The 15187-nt window shown below is 43.8% G+C and overlaps 1 protein-coding gene across 1 annotated transcript in view; it reads left to right on the plus strand.

Moving 5' to 3' along the window:
• Positions 1-214: 214 nt before the first annotated feature.
• Positions 215-15187, plus strand: part of cacna1ha (calcium channel, voltage-dependent, T type, alpha 1H subunit a) — a 69038-nt gene continuing 54065 nt past the window's right edge. Inside the window, exons 1-2 of the mRNA XM_077009147.1 lie at positions 215-672; positions 1027-1360. Coding sequence (XP_076865262.1) covers positions 1051-1360 — 310 coding nt within the window. The 5' untranslated portion in view covers positions 215-672; positions 1027-1050. The remainder of the gene's footprint in view (positions 673-1026; positions 1361-15187) is intronic.

Below are 15187 nucleotides of genomic sequence, written 5' to 3' on the forward strand. Positions count from 1 at the left end.
TGATTTTCATACTTCCTCTTCTTCCAATGGCACCATTAAATCCATTATGGACAGTAGGTCGATGATTTAAACGATGTCTCCCCTTTGATCATTTCTTCCCGAACATTTGAGACTACTTACAAAGGAAAAGGCGTTGGACTTTATCGGTACGGTATAAAACAGATTATTGTGCTGAAATAAGCCGCAGACCGAGCGGTTAATAATGTAATGAACAAGAGTCTAAACAACGACAAACCCCCCAGTGTGTAGTGTTTGAAATAATGCAAGCGCGCTACTTTTACGGTTTCGGTAGCTTCGGTCTCGGATGAGGCGTCACGTGCTCGCGCTCCCGGTACAACAGAAGTTTGGGTGTCAGATCAAGAGAGGATCTCGAGCAACACACACGCACCAAACCTGTTTGCGGTCTTCCGACTGAATATCTGACTGTGTAAATATTCGGCATTTTCCAAAAAGTAACATCAAATATATTTTCACATTTTATGTTATTGAACAGCTGATAATTCTTCATTCTAAATACATTTTGGACTAACGCACTGTTAAGAGGTAGAGACAGCGTTTGGAAAAAGCAAATGGACTATAACGGGAAACAGACCATCTACAGAAAGGATTTGTCTGCGGTCCACTGAAAGTGAAGGAGATGCTTATGGGAACCTTCAATTCCTTACCTATAAGGTAACATTGCCTACTTTTACTTTAACTGCTTAAACTACATAAGGAAGTTTAAAGTGTTTTATTTGATTCTTTTTACGTTATGCTCTTTTGTAGCGCACCAGTCTAAGGCGCTATTGTTCACGTCACGGCTTTGCGCATTATTCTCTATGGGCAAAAATAAATACATACATGTCAGTTAAATTTCCACTTTATGATAATTTATCGACCGTATTCATATAAACGATCAAACAATCTGTAATGCGCGACTTGAAGCGTTTCGTGCAGTTCGCAATGGACCCTTTAGAAGTGGTTATTTGCGTGTATTCTGAAGCTACCTCCTGTCAGTCTGACTTTGACTTAATTTCGCAATTGTAGGATATCATTGCCAGACGCTTTATCATGACTGATGGCGAGGGGAGAGAACACTTTCACTACTCGGAGAGCGAAGAGGTGAGAGTTCCGATATCAGCTTTGTACCGGGCGCCCGGTCAGGGTGAAGATATTGAGGATGAGGAGGGAAAAGGCCGCACGTGGATTCCTGGCCCCGAGATCTCTCAGGCGCAGGGGTCCGGTGGTCGCGACCCAACACCGGATCTGGTCTCGGATGAGGAGGAGCAGCCCCCCTATCCGGCGCTCGCGCCGGTTGTGTTCTTCTGCATCAAACAAACCACTCGGCCACGTAGCTGGTGTCTCCGGGTGGTTTGTAATCCATATCCTTTGTCCGCAAAGATTTTACGTTTACGTTCCAATTTGATTATGTAAACTGACGTTTTATTTTATATTGTGAAACCCATAGTAATTCTTTCATGAATAATACACTTTTTACATATCTGCCCACATTAATTAATTAATAATTTATATATATATATAATAACATCCGCCCTAAGTATTGCGAATACCCATTTTTACCTTTGGGAGAAACTTGCATTTAGTAAGTTTTGCACTCTTGAAAATGTCGTAGCCATTTTTTGTGGGATGTAATGTGCTATCGAGAATAGACTGAACTGCATCGCAGGGTGAAATAATTTAAAATGGCCATTAGGTTGTTCATCAAGTAGGTGTATTTTGACAAGACACTTCAACAGATGAGGACTGTTGTTCCCTCTGCCACTGGTGTGTATGTTCCAGTGATCCATTCTCTTGGTAATGTTGCAATTAAGTGCACCACTTTATAAATAGCCTAATTTGCAGTCGAGGAACCTGACACTGAGCTTCTCTGAAGTACGACACAGAACATGCTCACTGTAGGTTCCACTTTATAGTGTAGAAGGAGATCATCTCAAACAGTGTATCCATGATTCATAGTTGTGAATACACAATTAACTCCCACATGACGATCTTACCCATCTTACACTTTAAATAGATACATTATTTTGCATGGTGCTTAGGAAATTGATTTTCTGTTGAGTGACAGTTTTAAGGAGTACAATTAGTGATCAGTGATTTGTACACATACTTCTAATGAATTTGCCGTAGCTGTCATTACCTATTGGGGGCAAAGACAGCACCAGTTGGAACAGTACCTGGAGCTGTAAGGCTTGGTGATTTTTGTTATTTTTATTGCCTGTCTGAGCTGTGCGATGCTATGCTGAGCTGTAGCTGGTCGTATGTCAGGAGTTGTTGTGATTGAACTGCAGCACCAGAATGGTATTTCAGCATGCAGTACCATCAGTGCTACCGTCGTTTAGAAAGCACAGAATACGACTTGGTTGAAACATTGAGGAAGATGGCAGCAAAAAAAGAAATGGAGATATCTGGTGCATCACCTTACTGATAGTTAGCTGACTGCAATCAATATTAAGAAGAAAAAAAGACATCTGTTCATTGTTTTTACCCTTAATCAGCAACAAAAGCAATAAATGGCAATATTGGATTCTGGAAACGGACAGGTATTCTGTCAGTTGTCATTCATATCAATAGTTTTCAGTGGTTAGAGGTCATATGTATTATCAATTTTCTCTGCCATTTGGCCCCAGATTTAGAAATGGATTTTTGATCCTTTTGATGATTTTTTTGTCTTGTCAGATCTGTTATTCAAGTTACTTTTTGATATTGGTTGTGACTTCAAGGGAGTGACACAGTCAGTTACAATTCAATGTTATAAAAGAACCGTCCACAGAATTTTTAGAGATCACATTCTATATTATCTTTAGTCATTGTTATTATTACTTTTAGTTCTGTACAGTTAATGTTTGGAGGAAAGCCCTGCAGTATAAGTTATGCAATATATGATATATGAGTATCAAATGAGAAGATGTATGATCTTTGTTTTTATAAATCTTTAATTTTATAAATTTCTCAGAACTCAAGTGTGTACTTTGGCAAATAGAGTTATGATGATGGTGCTTTTAAACAGCTCATCTCAAAGGAAAGGTTGGATGTATTTCATTAAGCAAAACTACTTGAACTTTATTTTGGTTAATGTGGTTTGATACAGAGTTTCTTCAATGTCTTTACATATTTACAAAGGACAGAAAAGAGCCATATTTTGCTTAATTTATTTTTATATTTTGGGCATGTCATTTTTTGTGTGTGTACTACTGCCAATCATTTGATTCTTTCATACTCTGTTGCTGTTTAATGATCACATTTTGAACTGAACAGAGTTGTTAGCTCTCAGTAGCCCTACAAATGTCTAGGATTTACGTGCATGCATTCCATTTACAATTAAGGCTTTGTCCGAAATGCATGTTAAGTGGTAAAAAGAGTGGGTACGTGTGCAGATGGAGGCTCCACGCTGTGTGGAGTCGTGGTGGTGTCGTGGCACATGTTGTGTGAAGGCCCCAGGGAGAGGTCCTCTTGGTCCACAACAGCATCATTCAGTGTTCCGGCTGTGAAATGCAGACGCTAGTGTAGTACTGTACGTAGTGTTCGTCAAGTGCTTTTAGTCCTGTGTGTCAGAAAATGCCCGTATCCTGTAAATGGATGGAGAATTCTTGGTTTGGTTAAATTATGTAAATAATACAAATTGTGTGGCTGCGTTTTGTAAAGACAAAGTCTGAGTCGGCTTTTTAATACGCAGATAAAAAGTTGACTGTACCTAAGTATTTTTTTTCGTTTCTTTCTGGCAACCAAATTGTCCCCCTGGACCAAAACCAGTTTAACGTAATGCTGTTTTACGTAACGCAGGATATATCCTCCGTGCCGTTCGCAGTCCCAATCGTTAAACGGAAGCATGTGTTTGTGAAGTAGATGAGCTGATTTGGCGGCGCAGGAGAGGCAGGTCTGGCGATGCGCGCGGGGTCACGAGCTGAGCATCGCCACAAAAACAAAGAGAGCCTGTGCTGGCAGCGTGCGCTCGGGCGCCATGAGCGAACAGTCTGTGGAATCTCAGCAGGCGCGCGCGTCTGGAAGCTCACACAGGGCACACCACAGAGGAACAAATGTGTCTCGGTTTTAGGAATGCAAGCACACCACACTTTATGGTTCAAGTTCGCATCTCGTTTGCTACGTAATGCGTGAAACCAAAGTGAAACAGCTGATCCTTCGTTAGTTTTTAACGGTAGGAGCATCGCACGATTTTTCGTTGGTGCTTTAGCCTAAAGCGCAGTAGTGCAATTAAATAAAAGAGCCAAACGATTTAAGAGTTGTAAACCTTTGAATAGATGGGATCAGTAACAGCTAAACACAATGATTAGGGACGTGTTGAAGGATTAAATTCACAAAAGTAGACTTTCTGTATACCCCTAGGCTTCTTGTTCATTCCATTTTTAGACCAACGACACGGAACTAACGAGGCCTTTGCAAATAGCCATCTCGTGCAGCGCTTTCCCTGGCATCTTAATGACGTCAGATGTGCGGGTGCGATAGCCGCGCGACTTCTCGAGGCTTCGCAGGCAGCCTGCACGCGAAAGCGAAACGGCAAAAGTTCTGTTTGTTTCTTTTATATATATATATATATATATATATATATATATATATATATATATATATATATATATATATATATATATATATATATTCTGGCAAAAACATGACAATTGCGGACATAAATGAACTTCAGGTCAAGCCTTGACCACAATTATTAACGTGTTTCCGAGGTCTGAAAATTGGAGGAAGGTGTGTTGAAATGATAACTGGCATTTTTGCGACGTGCTGGTGTTAAGACATTGATACATGATCTTGAAACGACACCAGTGACATCCGTACGCAACGATAAGACGGCACCGCGATTTCGGGGACAGGTTATGCTTTAAGCTTTTCTATGAAGCTATGAAATAATGCTGTAGGTGGCAGTCTGATCTCCCAGAAATATGAGAAACTTTGAAAATGTCCTTTCTGCTCAAGACAGACTTTACTGTTGTTGAGAATTTACTGCTGTTATTGTTGTCTAAGTTTCGTCAGTATAGTTTATTTTCGAGAACATAAAACTGTTTTGCAGTACAATGGATTACTTGAACTATTTTCTAAAACAGTATATTGTTTTTACAATATAATAATTTCACATGCTTTGCGGTATGTATTGAATTTATGTCTGCATTGGTGTCTTTAATGTAGAAGTTAATAACAGACAAAAGTGAAAAGAAGTAAGTGCCAAGATGTACCTCTGCCAACCTTCTGTACAATGTGTTTAGCAGGCCGGTCCTGATGTATTTCCTCTGTGTCAGACCCTCCATGCTACTGCGAGTCTCAGTGGATATCGATTGGGTAGCATAAGGTGTGGTGAAATAGACTTCAGCAAAACAGATTTATTATCTGCCGACGGTTATAAACAAAAGACAGAGAAGCAAAGACATAATTGAAAAGCTAAATGGCCATTGATTTTAAGAGCTGCCCTGGACAGTGTCAAACGGCCCGGGTCCTATGAGACATACACATAGACTGGGGACATAGAGGCTGGCATTTGTGTGGGCGACAGGAGGCAACTACAGAGGTTGCCATGGACCTCCCTGAGGGAAAGATGACCAGTGAGGATTGGTCGATCCTGGGGTGGAAAGAGTTTCTGCCATGTGAAAACATGAAGGGGGGTATGAACTGTTTTTCCACTGTGCCATTTTAAAAAGTGCAGTAAACATAAAGTGCGTCCTTACAAAAGCAATGGGGTATTTCAGCACTGCGCCAAACGAAAAAGCACAATACAGTACAGGAGCTTTCGATAACAAAGAAAAACCTTTTGTGGAGCCAACAACCGCTCGTATGAGAGTTTTGTTCAAAGAGCGTTTATTCTTTTTTTTTTTTGTTTAGAACTTCATACCTCAAAAGTGCCTCAAAACTCTCCGGATGTCCTAGGACCACTGTGGTGAGAAGTGCTTATTGTAAATGGCTTTAAAAGTGCTTCTGCCTTTTATGCCGGTGAAGTCTAGGCACTGTGGTGGCTCTGCATGCAGCTTGATGTGCTGAGGGTGGGGTGAGTGGTGGTGGTAGTGGTGGGGGGGGGGGGGGGGGGGGGAGGGGGGGCGTGGTTGTTGCGAGCTACCACAGATGACAGGGGTCGTGTCTCTGAGATGTCTCGTCACTCTGTTGATTCAGCTGTTGTCTTGGGCAGTGTGACTTTAGACAACAGATGACTGTCTGCTCAGAGCTGTCAACCAGATGTCAGGATCAGACAGAGATAGCAAGTAGTTCTGAGGGTAAAATCACTTTTATAATTGGCTTATCGGTTTATGAAGAATTTGAATCATGACACTTTTAGCCTGGTTTTCTAGCTTGTTCTTGCTTGTGCCTCCTTTCTTACACAGAGGGAAGCCAACAAATATTACACTGGGATAAAGATGAGTTGTCTACTAGTTGCACTTCATTATTAGATAATTGTTTACACTTACTTGGGTGAGAATTAACTGTTACGAGATAAAGTTGGCATCCTATGGTGACTGCTACATCCTGGTAGTTTGATTTTATATATTTTATAAGATATAGATTTTGTAGTCCTGGGCCTGTAGTTCTGGTTCGGTAGTCCTGCTTCTGTCCCAAAATCCTGCCTTTTTTGTTCTTTTTTCATGTCACATTCTCCTGCATAAATGAAGCCCTAGGTGGGCCTCCTAGAATTGTTAAATATATTTCTGCTCCTGCTGACATCAAGAGAACAGTGATAACGTCTTTGGTGGGACACAAGGTGCAATCAGTTTTCACAAAAAATATTTGTGTGGTTTCTTGCATTGAATATTCCTTTTTAATCCTTCTATGTCGTGCTGTATGGAACCTCTGATTCACTCATAGCCATGTCTTCATGGAAGGAGATAAATTTCAATACATTTGTGCATCAAAGTTCTATTTAGGCTTTGAGCCACAAAGAGCTGAACAGTTTTTGTCCAAACCTTTCAGCTTGAGCTTGGGGATTGCATCTATGGTTTTATTTATTCATGCATTCTTTATTAGGATTTTATCTTCCTGAATCAGTGAAATTACATCTTAATCTGAAAAGGCTGCTGACAATAAGAACTCTGGTGTTTGTGTGTGCGTTCTGCGGCTGCGTTCTGCGGCTGCGTTCTGCGGGAGGCTCTTGATGTCATAGATGGCAAAGGAAGCCTTGTGGTGCACCTCTCCCATGTTCTGCCCACCTGACCTATCGTGGGCCTTCAGGTGGACGGATGGACCATCACTCACCCAGGTGAAGCATGTGTGCTCCACGTTCTCTGCATCCTCCATGGCAGATGAAAGAAGAAACTGATGAATAAATGAAGAGCGTGCTGGAAAACAGACACTGTCAGTGAGGGCTTCGTCAGCCGTAGCAGGGGTTGTCATGGCAATGCAGGCAGCAGGCTTGCGTGGAGCTTGCGAGGAGGGTTGTCTGTGAAGGCAACACTCTTTGCAGTGCTACTGCAATATACCTCCTATAACAACCCAACCCCACACTGGAGGGCTTTGCAGTGTTACTGTGGCATTACCCTACATAGCCACCCCAAAGGAATGTTACTGTGGTGTTACCCTAAATAGCCACCCCACTGGAGGGCTTTTCAGTGTTACTGTGGTGTTACCCTAAATAGCCATCCCACTGGAGGGCTTTGCAGTGTTACTGTGGAGTTACTATACATATGGCCCAACTCCACACTGGAGGGCTTTGCAGTGTTACTGTGGAGTTACTATACATATGGCCCAACTCCACACTGGAGGGCTCTGCAGTGTTACTGAGGTGTTACCATACACATGACCCAACCCTTCATTGGAGATGTTACTGTTACTTCATTGGGGCAGTGTTACTGTTGTGTTACCAGTGCTACTGTTGTGTTGTTGTGTTACCTGTAGTGTTACAGCTGTGTTGGCTACAATGGGGAGGTACACATGTGGTGAAGCAGAAAGTGTACATGGATCCTGAGCTGAGTTGGTACCTTTTTGGGATGCTGCAGGGTTTTTCGTAAAAGAAAGCTGCAGGTCGATCTCATGGTGGAAGGAATTCCAGCGGAATTATAGTTCACACTAGGAATAACAGTGCAGAGAATATATTCAGGTTTGAGTAAAAATTATTAATTATCTTCAATTAGATTACCTTACATTTTCCAGACTGGTGATTTTGTGTTTACATGGGAATTACAAGTGTCTTTAAATTCCAAACGAGATGTTGTGTTATCGGTTTTATGTGGCCCTTGTGTGTCTTAGAAATGTTTTACTAAATCTAAAGGTCTTCTTCAGTGGGGCACCGACCCAGTGAAGTGGAAAGGCAGGGACATGAGAATGTCATGGTGTCCTTTGTCTTTGGCATCCTGTGGCTGGGGATGTGAACCTGCTGCTTTGGGCTTTTGGATCTGGAGCAGACAGAACCAGCCCCATGACCCAGTGTGCAGTTATGTGCTGTGAACCTGTTTACTTTTGTCATCATTTCTGTGTTGGTGTTGTTTCTAAAAAAACCACTGATGATGCAGAAGAGCGGTTTTTCATGTAGCTACGGAGACGACCTCCATAACCTCGCCATATATGGCTAGCAGGATGAGGGAGGCTCTGGGATCCTGGTGAATTATAGGATAAGGGGGATTTCTCTGAGTAGAGGCACTTACTAGGAATTACCTGGTTGCCAAGCAACAGTCGTGGGCATGCCTCACGCTATGAGAGCGAGAGCATCACTCCTCCATGCTGCCAGTGTGTGCACTGCTGACTCAATCTCATTCATTATTCATGATTTAGGCTGTGAGAGGGGGTGTGGCCAGGGGTCAGCAGAACCTTCTGGACTCTGTCCTAAGTGCTGCTGATTACCTTGACTCCACGACTGTACCGTTTTGTAGTTGAAGTCAGAATGTCCTGTAGGTGTACTTTCTGTGGGCAATGTGCAGTTTTACTAATAAGTGAGCTTTATTTATTTTATTTATTATTTTGGTGTCTGTGGTGCTGTGTTGACCTTCAGTATTAGTAATCACGAATGCTCAAAATGAGGTGATCTCTTAGGTTACTTAGCAAGAGCCCCCAGTGGAGATGCACTATGGCGATCACACCATGGTCATGTTTTATTTGGCCATAAATTGTTTTGAGGTGGCACATTATTCAAACACTAAAATCATAATTATGTGTTTAGTCCAAATGCTTACAAATCCCACTCAGTGCCCATTCTGGCCTGTCACGTTATGACTTTGCTTCTAGCTGGCCGCGTGAGACACTCTGGACCAGTGAGACAGGTCTGGATGGACTATCACAGGACCTCTCCTGGGTTTAAACAGCCTCTTTTAAGGCCATTTGTAGATGCTCATTCCCCTTCTCAGCAGGTATAATGGATCTTGATTATCACACACCAAGGCGGGTTTCATTTGCCAGACCACAGACCACCCCTTTTTAAACTTTTATATGCTAAAAGGTTTCAAAATGACCTTAAGCGTAATTGCATACCAAATGGCCTGTTTTAGAGATGTGACTTCTGTCCCATTACTTTTAAATATATGTTTGTAAAGGCAGAAGTCCACATACACTTAGCTTATCTCAAAAAATGATCAATAGAGTAGCTCTTAATGGATCGGATGATGACACAGCTGCATGTCCCACAGAATACATTAGCTCACACGAGGCTGTTCGTGGCAGCACTAACGTCAGTTCGGTGTTGCTTACCTGCTTCCGTGCCCAAGCAGCCCATGCAGAGCACACAGCCCACACACTCTGCACAAGCACTAGAGACCCAAGGACGGTGACGTATCATGAAGGAACCGAGAGCCGGCTCACCTCTTGCTCATCTCTGAGTTTGGCTTTACCACAGTGGGCACCTATTAGACTTTTAAAAGACGATCGTGTTTGGCAGCAGTTAATGTTACTATATACTTCCTATACGCTCATGGAGATTATTCATTTTATGCGTGTGATGAAAAAGCTCTTGTAAAGTCATTGGCATAAGTAGCCCTGTTGAAGCATAACTGAACGCACTCTACAAACTCCATCTGTGTGGTGCCATGCTGTAAGCTCTTTGCTGTAAACTCCGTTATCACCAAGCTATTTCCTTCACCAGCACTACACCATAAATTAATCCAACACCATTTTCTTAACCCCACCTTATACTTCATCGGTGCCACACTGTATACTCCACTAGTATCTCCCCATACACCCCGCCAGCATACACCTTATACTCCACTAGTATCTCCCCATACACCCCGCCAGCATACACCTTATACTCCACCAGTACCTCCCCATACACCCCGCCAGCATACACCTTATACTCCACCAGTACCTCCCCATACACCCCGCCAGCATACACCTTATACTCCACCAGTACCTCCCCATACACCCCGCCAGCATACACCTTATACTCCACCAGTATCTCCCCATACACCCCGCCAGCATACACCTTATACTCCACCAGTATCTCCCCATACACCCCGCCAGCATACACCTTATACTCCACCAGTATCTCCCCATACACCCCGCCAGCATACACCTTATACTCCATCAGTACCTCCCCATACACCCCGCCAGCATACACCTTATACTCCACCAGTATCTCCCCATACACCCCGCCAGCATACACCTTATACTCCATCAGTACCTCCCCATACACCCCGCCAGCATACACCTTATACTCCACCAGTATCTCCCCATACACCCCGCCAGCATACACCTTATACTCCACCAGTATCTCCCCATACACCCCGCCAGCATACACCTTATACTCCACCAGTATCTCCCCATACACCCCGCCAGCATACACCTTATACTCCACCAGTATCTCCCCATACACCCCGCCAGCATACACCTTATACTCCACCAGTACCTCCCCATACACCCCGCCAGCATACACCTTATACTCCACCAGTACCTCCCCATACACCCTGCCAGCATACACCTTATACTCCACCAGTACCTCCCCATACACCCCGCCAGCATACACCTTATACTCCATCAGTACCTCCCCATACACCCCGCCAGCATACACCTTATACTCCACCAGTATCTCCCCATACACCCCGCCAGCATACACCTTATACTCCACCAGTATCTCCCCATACACCCCGCCAGCATACACCTTATACTCCACCAGTACCTCCCCATACACCCCGCCAGCATACACCTTATACTCCACTAGTATCTCCCCATACACCCCGCCAGCATACACCTTATACTCCACCAGTATCTCCCCATACACCCCGCCAGCATACACCTTATACTCCACCAGTATCTCCCCATACACCCCGCCAGCATACACCTTATACTCCACCAGTACCTCCCCATACACCCTGCCAGCATACACCTTATACTCCACCAGTACCTCCCCATACACCCTGCCAGCATACACCTTATACTCCACCAGTACCTCCCCATACACCCCGCCAGCATACACCTTATACTCCACCAGTCCATGTTTTGATGAGCTGTCATCACAAGCGCATACATTTGCACAGTCAGCCTGTAGAGCTCTTATAGAACTCCACTAATGAAATTGTAGGACTAACATTTCATGCACTGTGACTGATTTAGGAGGGGGGTATGAAGTGTGTGTGTGTGTGTGTGTGTGTGTGTGTTTGGGGGAGCACAGGGCCACCCAGGTGGCAGAGCATCTCTGAGGGGCATGCCTGCAGCCGGGGGAGTGCCACAACACTATATTCCAGGCCACCCGGACCTAGGAACCACAGTCAGCTGTGTGAGTGCAGCTGCTCAACAGGGCAACTGTATTTACATGCCAGTCTAGGCAGAAGTCTAGTTCTGGTACACACCCCCCTGTCATGCACATATGGGCCAGCACATCCCAATGGTCACTGGCCTGGCCCCACCACAAATGGGTTGGTTGACTCAGGAATGAGGACTGTAAACCAGTGTCCTTTCAGGTGTGAGGTCCAGTGCCTGTGATACCTGATGGTGGGAGGATCAGTTGTTCATACAGCACCTCTTGGTAAATTCTGTGAATTCAGGATTCTGTGACTGGGCAGAGTGGAGCTGGGACAGTCCTGAGAAACAAAAGTTTTAGATTTGCAGAAATATCTCTCTCTCTCTCTCTCTCTCTCTCTCTCTCTCTCTCTCTCTCTCTCTCTCTCTCTCTTTAACACTACATCCAGCTTGTGTTGTCTTTGCTATATTAGTTATAGTTATCAGTTGTACAGCCTCATTATAATATCTATCCAATGTTATGTGAAAGTGGCTCAAGCGTCCCTAATAAACCTTCTGTTACCTTGAACCCTCACCAAGCTCAGGGTTTGTCAGCACATCATGTAAATGCCCAAAGACCAGTGAACCAGAGCAGAATGGACAGTTTTTACATGCATTAAGATTCACACACTCTCACACGGGAGTGGGCCATAATAAACTCAGTAACAAAAAGCACACTACTGTTTGTTATTTCCTGTCGAGCACATGTTTGTGCAAACGATGGGAATCGCTTCCTAATTAGGTAAATTATAGGCGGGCGCTGGCGCGCTCTATAATGCGAGGTATCGCGGAAATAAATCTCCCCCGTGGTGTAAACGCCGCGTTCGCTTGCCGGCGCCACACCGAGTCAGTGTTATTGTTTGTGCGTTCTGCGTCCTGGCATCGCACTGCGTGGAACGTGCATGCGGAGTGGAGTTCTCTGCGTCTCGGGCATGGCCCATGCTGCGAGAAATGAGGCTATAGTTGTTTAAGCGAGTGAAATATGAGGCAAAGCCACTATGGTGTGCTGACGGAGGCTTTACGACATAATCTCACCTTGAAGACTCTGTTATGAAGTGTTCTCCTGGGCGTGGAGGGCCTGTCACACTTGTTTTGGACTTCTGTAATGGAGGAGAGTCAAATCAGGGGCAGTATTTAAAACTTGTGAAAGTGTATGAAGGAAGACAGGAACGCTCCTGCTGTGTTTACATACTAGGAATTACAGGGTGTTAATCTTTACAACCAACAGTCACTCTGTTTCGGCTAAATGTTCTATATTGCATTGTTTTACATTAGCTTGACTAAAAGTGATTTAAAGCACTGGACTGTGGAAATAGATAGATTAAACAATTACAATTACCATTACTTACATTTAAGCTTATTTGAATTGCTCTGCCTGCTGTTTGATTGCCTTGTAACTGAACCTTTTAAAAGGAAGGAGAGGCTCAAATTATCATTCCTAGTTGTAATGACAGCTGGATCTTCTCCCAGAACAGGGGGCAGGTCTTCCCGCCCTGCTCTGAGAAAGACGTTATGGATTTGGTCCCGAAAAAAATGCGAGGCCTCACACATTCAAGGAGAAGGTGGAAAACAACATCTCAAGTGATGGACTGACTGCATGAATCTGGTTTGCTATGTGTGTCAGCCGCTGAAATGTCTGTGCGTCATTGGTGTGGATAAGGTGAGGTCTGAACAGTCAGATCAAAGCCCACAGTGGATGGGGAAACGCATCACAACTACTACAATTTTAAAATAGATGGGCACTGGGAGCTGAAACATCAAAGAAGACTTTTTCCCCAAGATACTCAAATGAGGTCTGTTGTGGAACTGAAGAAAACAGCTCATTCTGGGATGACTGCTACTTTTGAATTAGTGCAGAGAAATTTCTTTTCCTGTAGCAATAGGTTTGTCCAAGCACACTGGTATCTGATCTATCAGTGCCATTGTAGAGCGTTTATGCTAGTATATACTAGTATATGCTAAGCCCCTGTAACAGCATAAATCTCCTGGTCATTGTGGACCAAGTGCTGTACTGCTGAGTTGCAATTTTAGTTGTGTTCTTATTTATGTCAATGTTGATGTATTATTTTGGTGTAGGCATTCTAAACGCTGCACACTAAGGAAACTGGATTATCAGTGTATGGCTGCATTTTCTCATACATGCAGGCATGTGTACATGTAGGATTCTGGTGCCTTTCCATACCTTACAGCGCAGACTGTGTTAGCTGTGCTGATATCTATTTAGGAACTACTTTCAGCAAACAATGGCTGTGAATCGGTTCAGAGAAAAGGTTCATACGCAGAGCAGTGATAAATGCAAAGGAACAACAGGAAAACGCCACAACGTTCTTGCTTGAACTGAATCGTGTGCTGGAACATCTGACCAAGCTCGTTTTGCACCTCAATAGAAAAGTAATGAATAGAGCAGAGAGTGCAGCCTTCACCAGTATTCTCAAAGCTCTATTTCATGCTCAGGTAGTCAGAAGCATTTGTATCTCCGATTGCATGCAGTGTTGAGGGTAACAAACACACTGCATCACTTTATCCTTGTGCGATTACTGCAAAGGTGTTTTCCTGTACACTGCCTCGAACAGTGTTTATGTAAAGGTGCAGTTTCGTCTACAGGCGGACTGGCCCTGGTTCTCTTCCTCACTTCATACGGCTCCAGTCTGGCTTTGCAGCTGACAGTTCAAGTTAAACGTTTGAGCCGCCCGGGTTTCGTCTTTCGTCTGCTCATTGTCCATGTGGTATTTGCTCTGCGTGCCACAGCTGCATTATGTTTATGGACGTGACAAGCCCTGCTTCTGGCTTGCAGCGTTTCTGTCAGTTTATGGTCAGTTTATCTTCAGAAATATATTGTGGCAAAAGTCAGTGACTTTTGCAACTGTTTTATTATGGTTTGTTAATTTTGCATTTTGGCCCAAACGTCTTGCTCTTTATTCATCATAAAGATAGACCTATACTGGTTTACAGTCTGCCTGTGGTTATAACAGGGCACCCGTTATGAAGAATGAACTATCATTACCTATTAATAAGACTGTTGTGTACATACTGAATCTTGCTCCCTAATGGGACATAAGCAGACATTAATATTAAGTGGTTCACAAAGCTGCATGTGCCAAAGAAAGAAAGAAAGAAGGCCGTCTTGTGTGTGAAGAAAGCACAAACATGCCAGGGTGTCCCGTGCTCAGGGAATACAATAATCACTATCAGAGTACAAACTGAGCAGGCTGATTTTAGAAAAGTTATATTATGTTTATGAGACAGTAACTTTGTACATAGTGTTGACTCTGAGAAACTGATATGATAGTTTTATTTTTGACATTTTTGTATTACCTTCTGTATTTTAAAAGACACTTCAGTGGTCACTGAGCTGAGTGAGGCATGTGTGGTTAGCCACTAGGGTCTTCAGGTGAGGGTGTAGTCTCTCCGTGCTGTGACCCCACGTCACCTCTCTGGTGGTGATGGAAGGCCTCTCAGTTCCCACTTGACTGGGAGCTTCTGTAACGAGACCCTGAGCGAGCACAAGGACGAGCGCGCACCATTCAAACCGCTGCAGCAGGCTGTGGTTCCT

The sequence above is a fragment of the Brachyhypopomus gauderio genome, chromosome 6, assembly GCF_052324685.1.
Source record: "Brachyhypopomus gauderio isolate BG-103 chromosome 6, BGAUD_0.2, whole genome shotgun sequence".
NCBI lineage: Eukaryota > Metazoa > Chordata > Actinopteri > Gymnotiformes > Hypopomidae > Brachyhypopomus > Brachyhypopomus gauderio.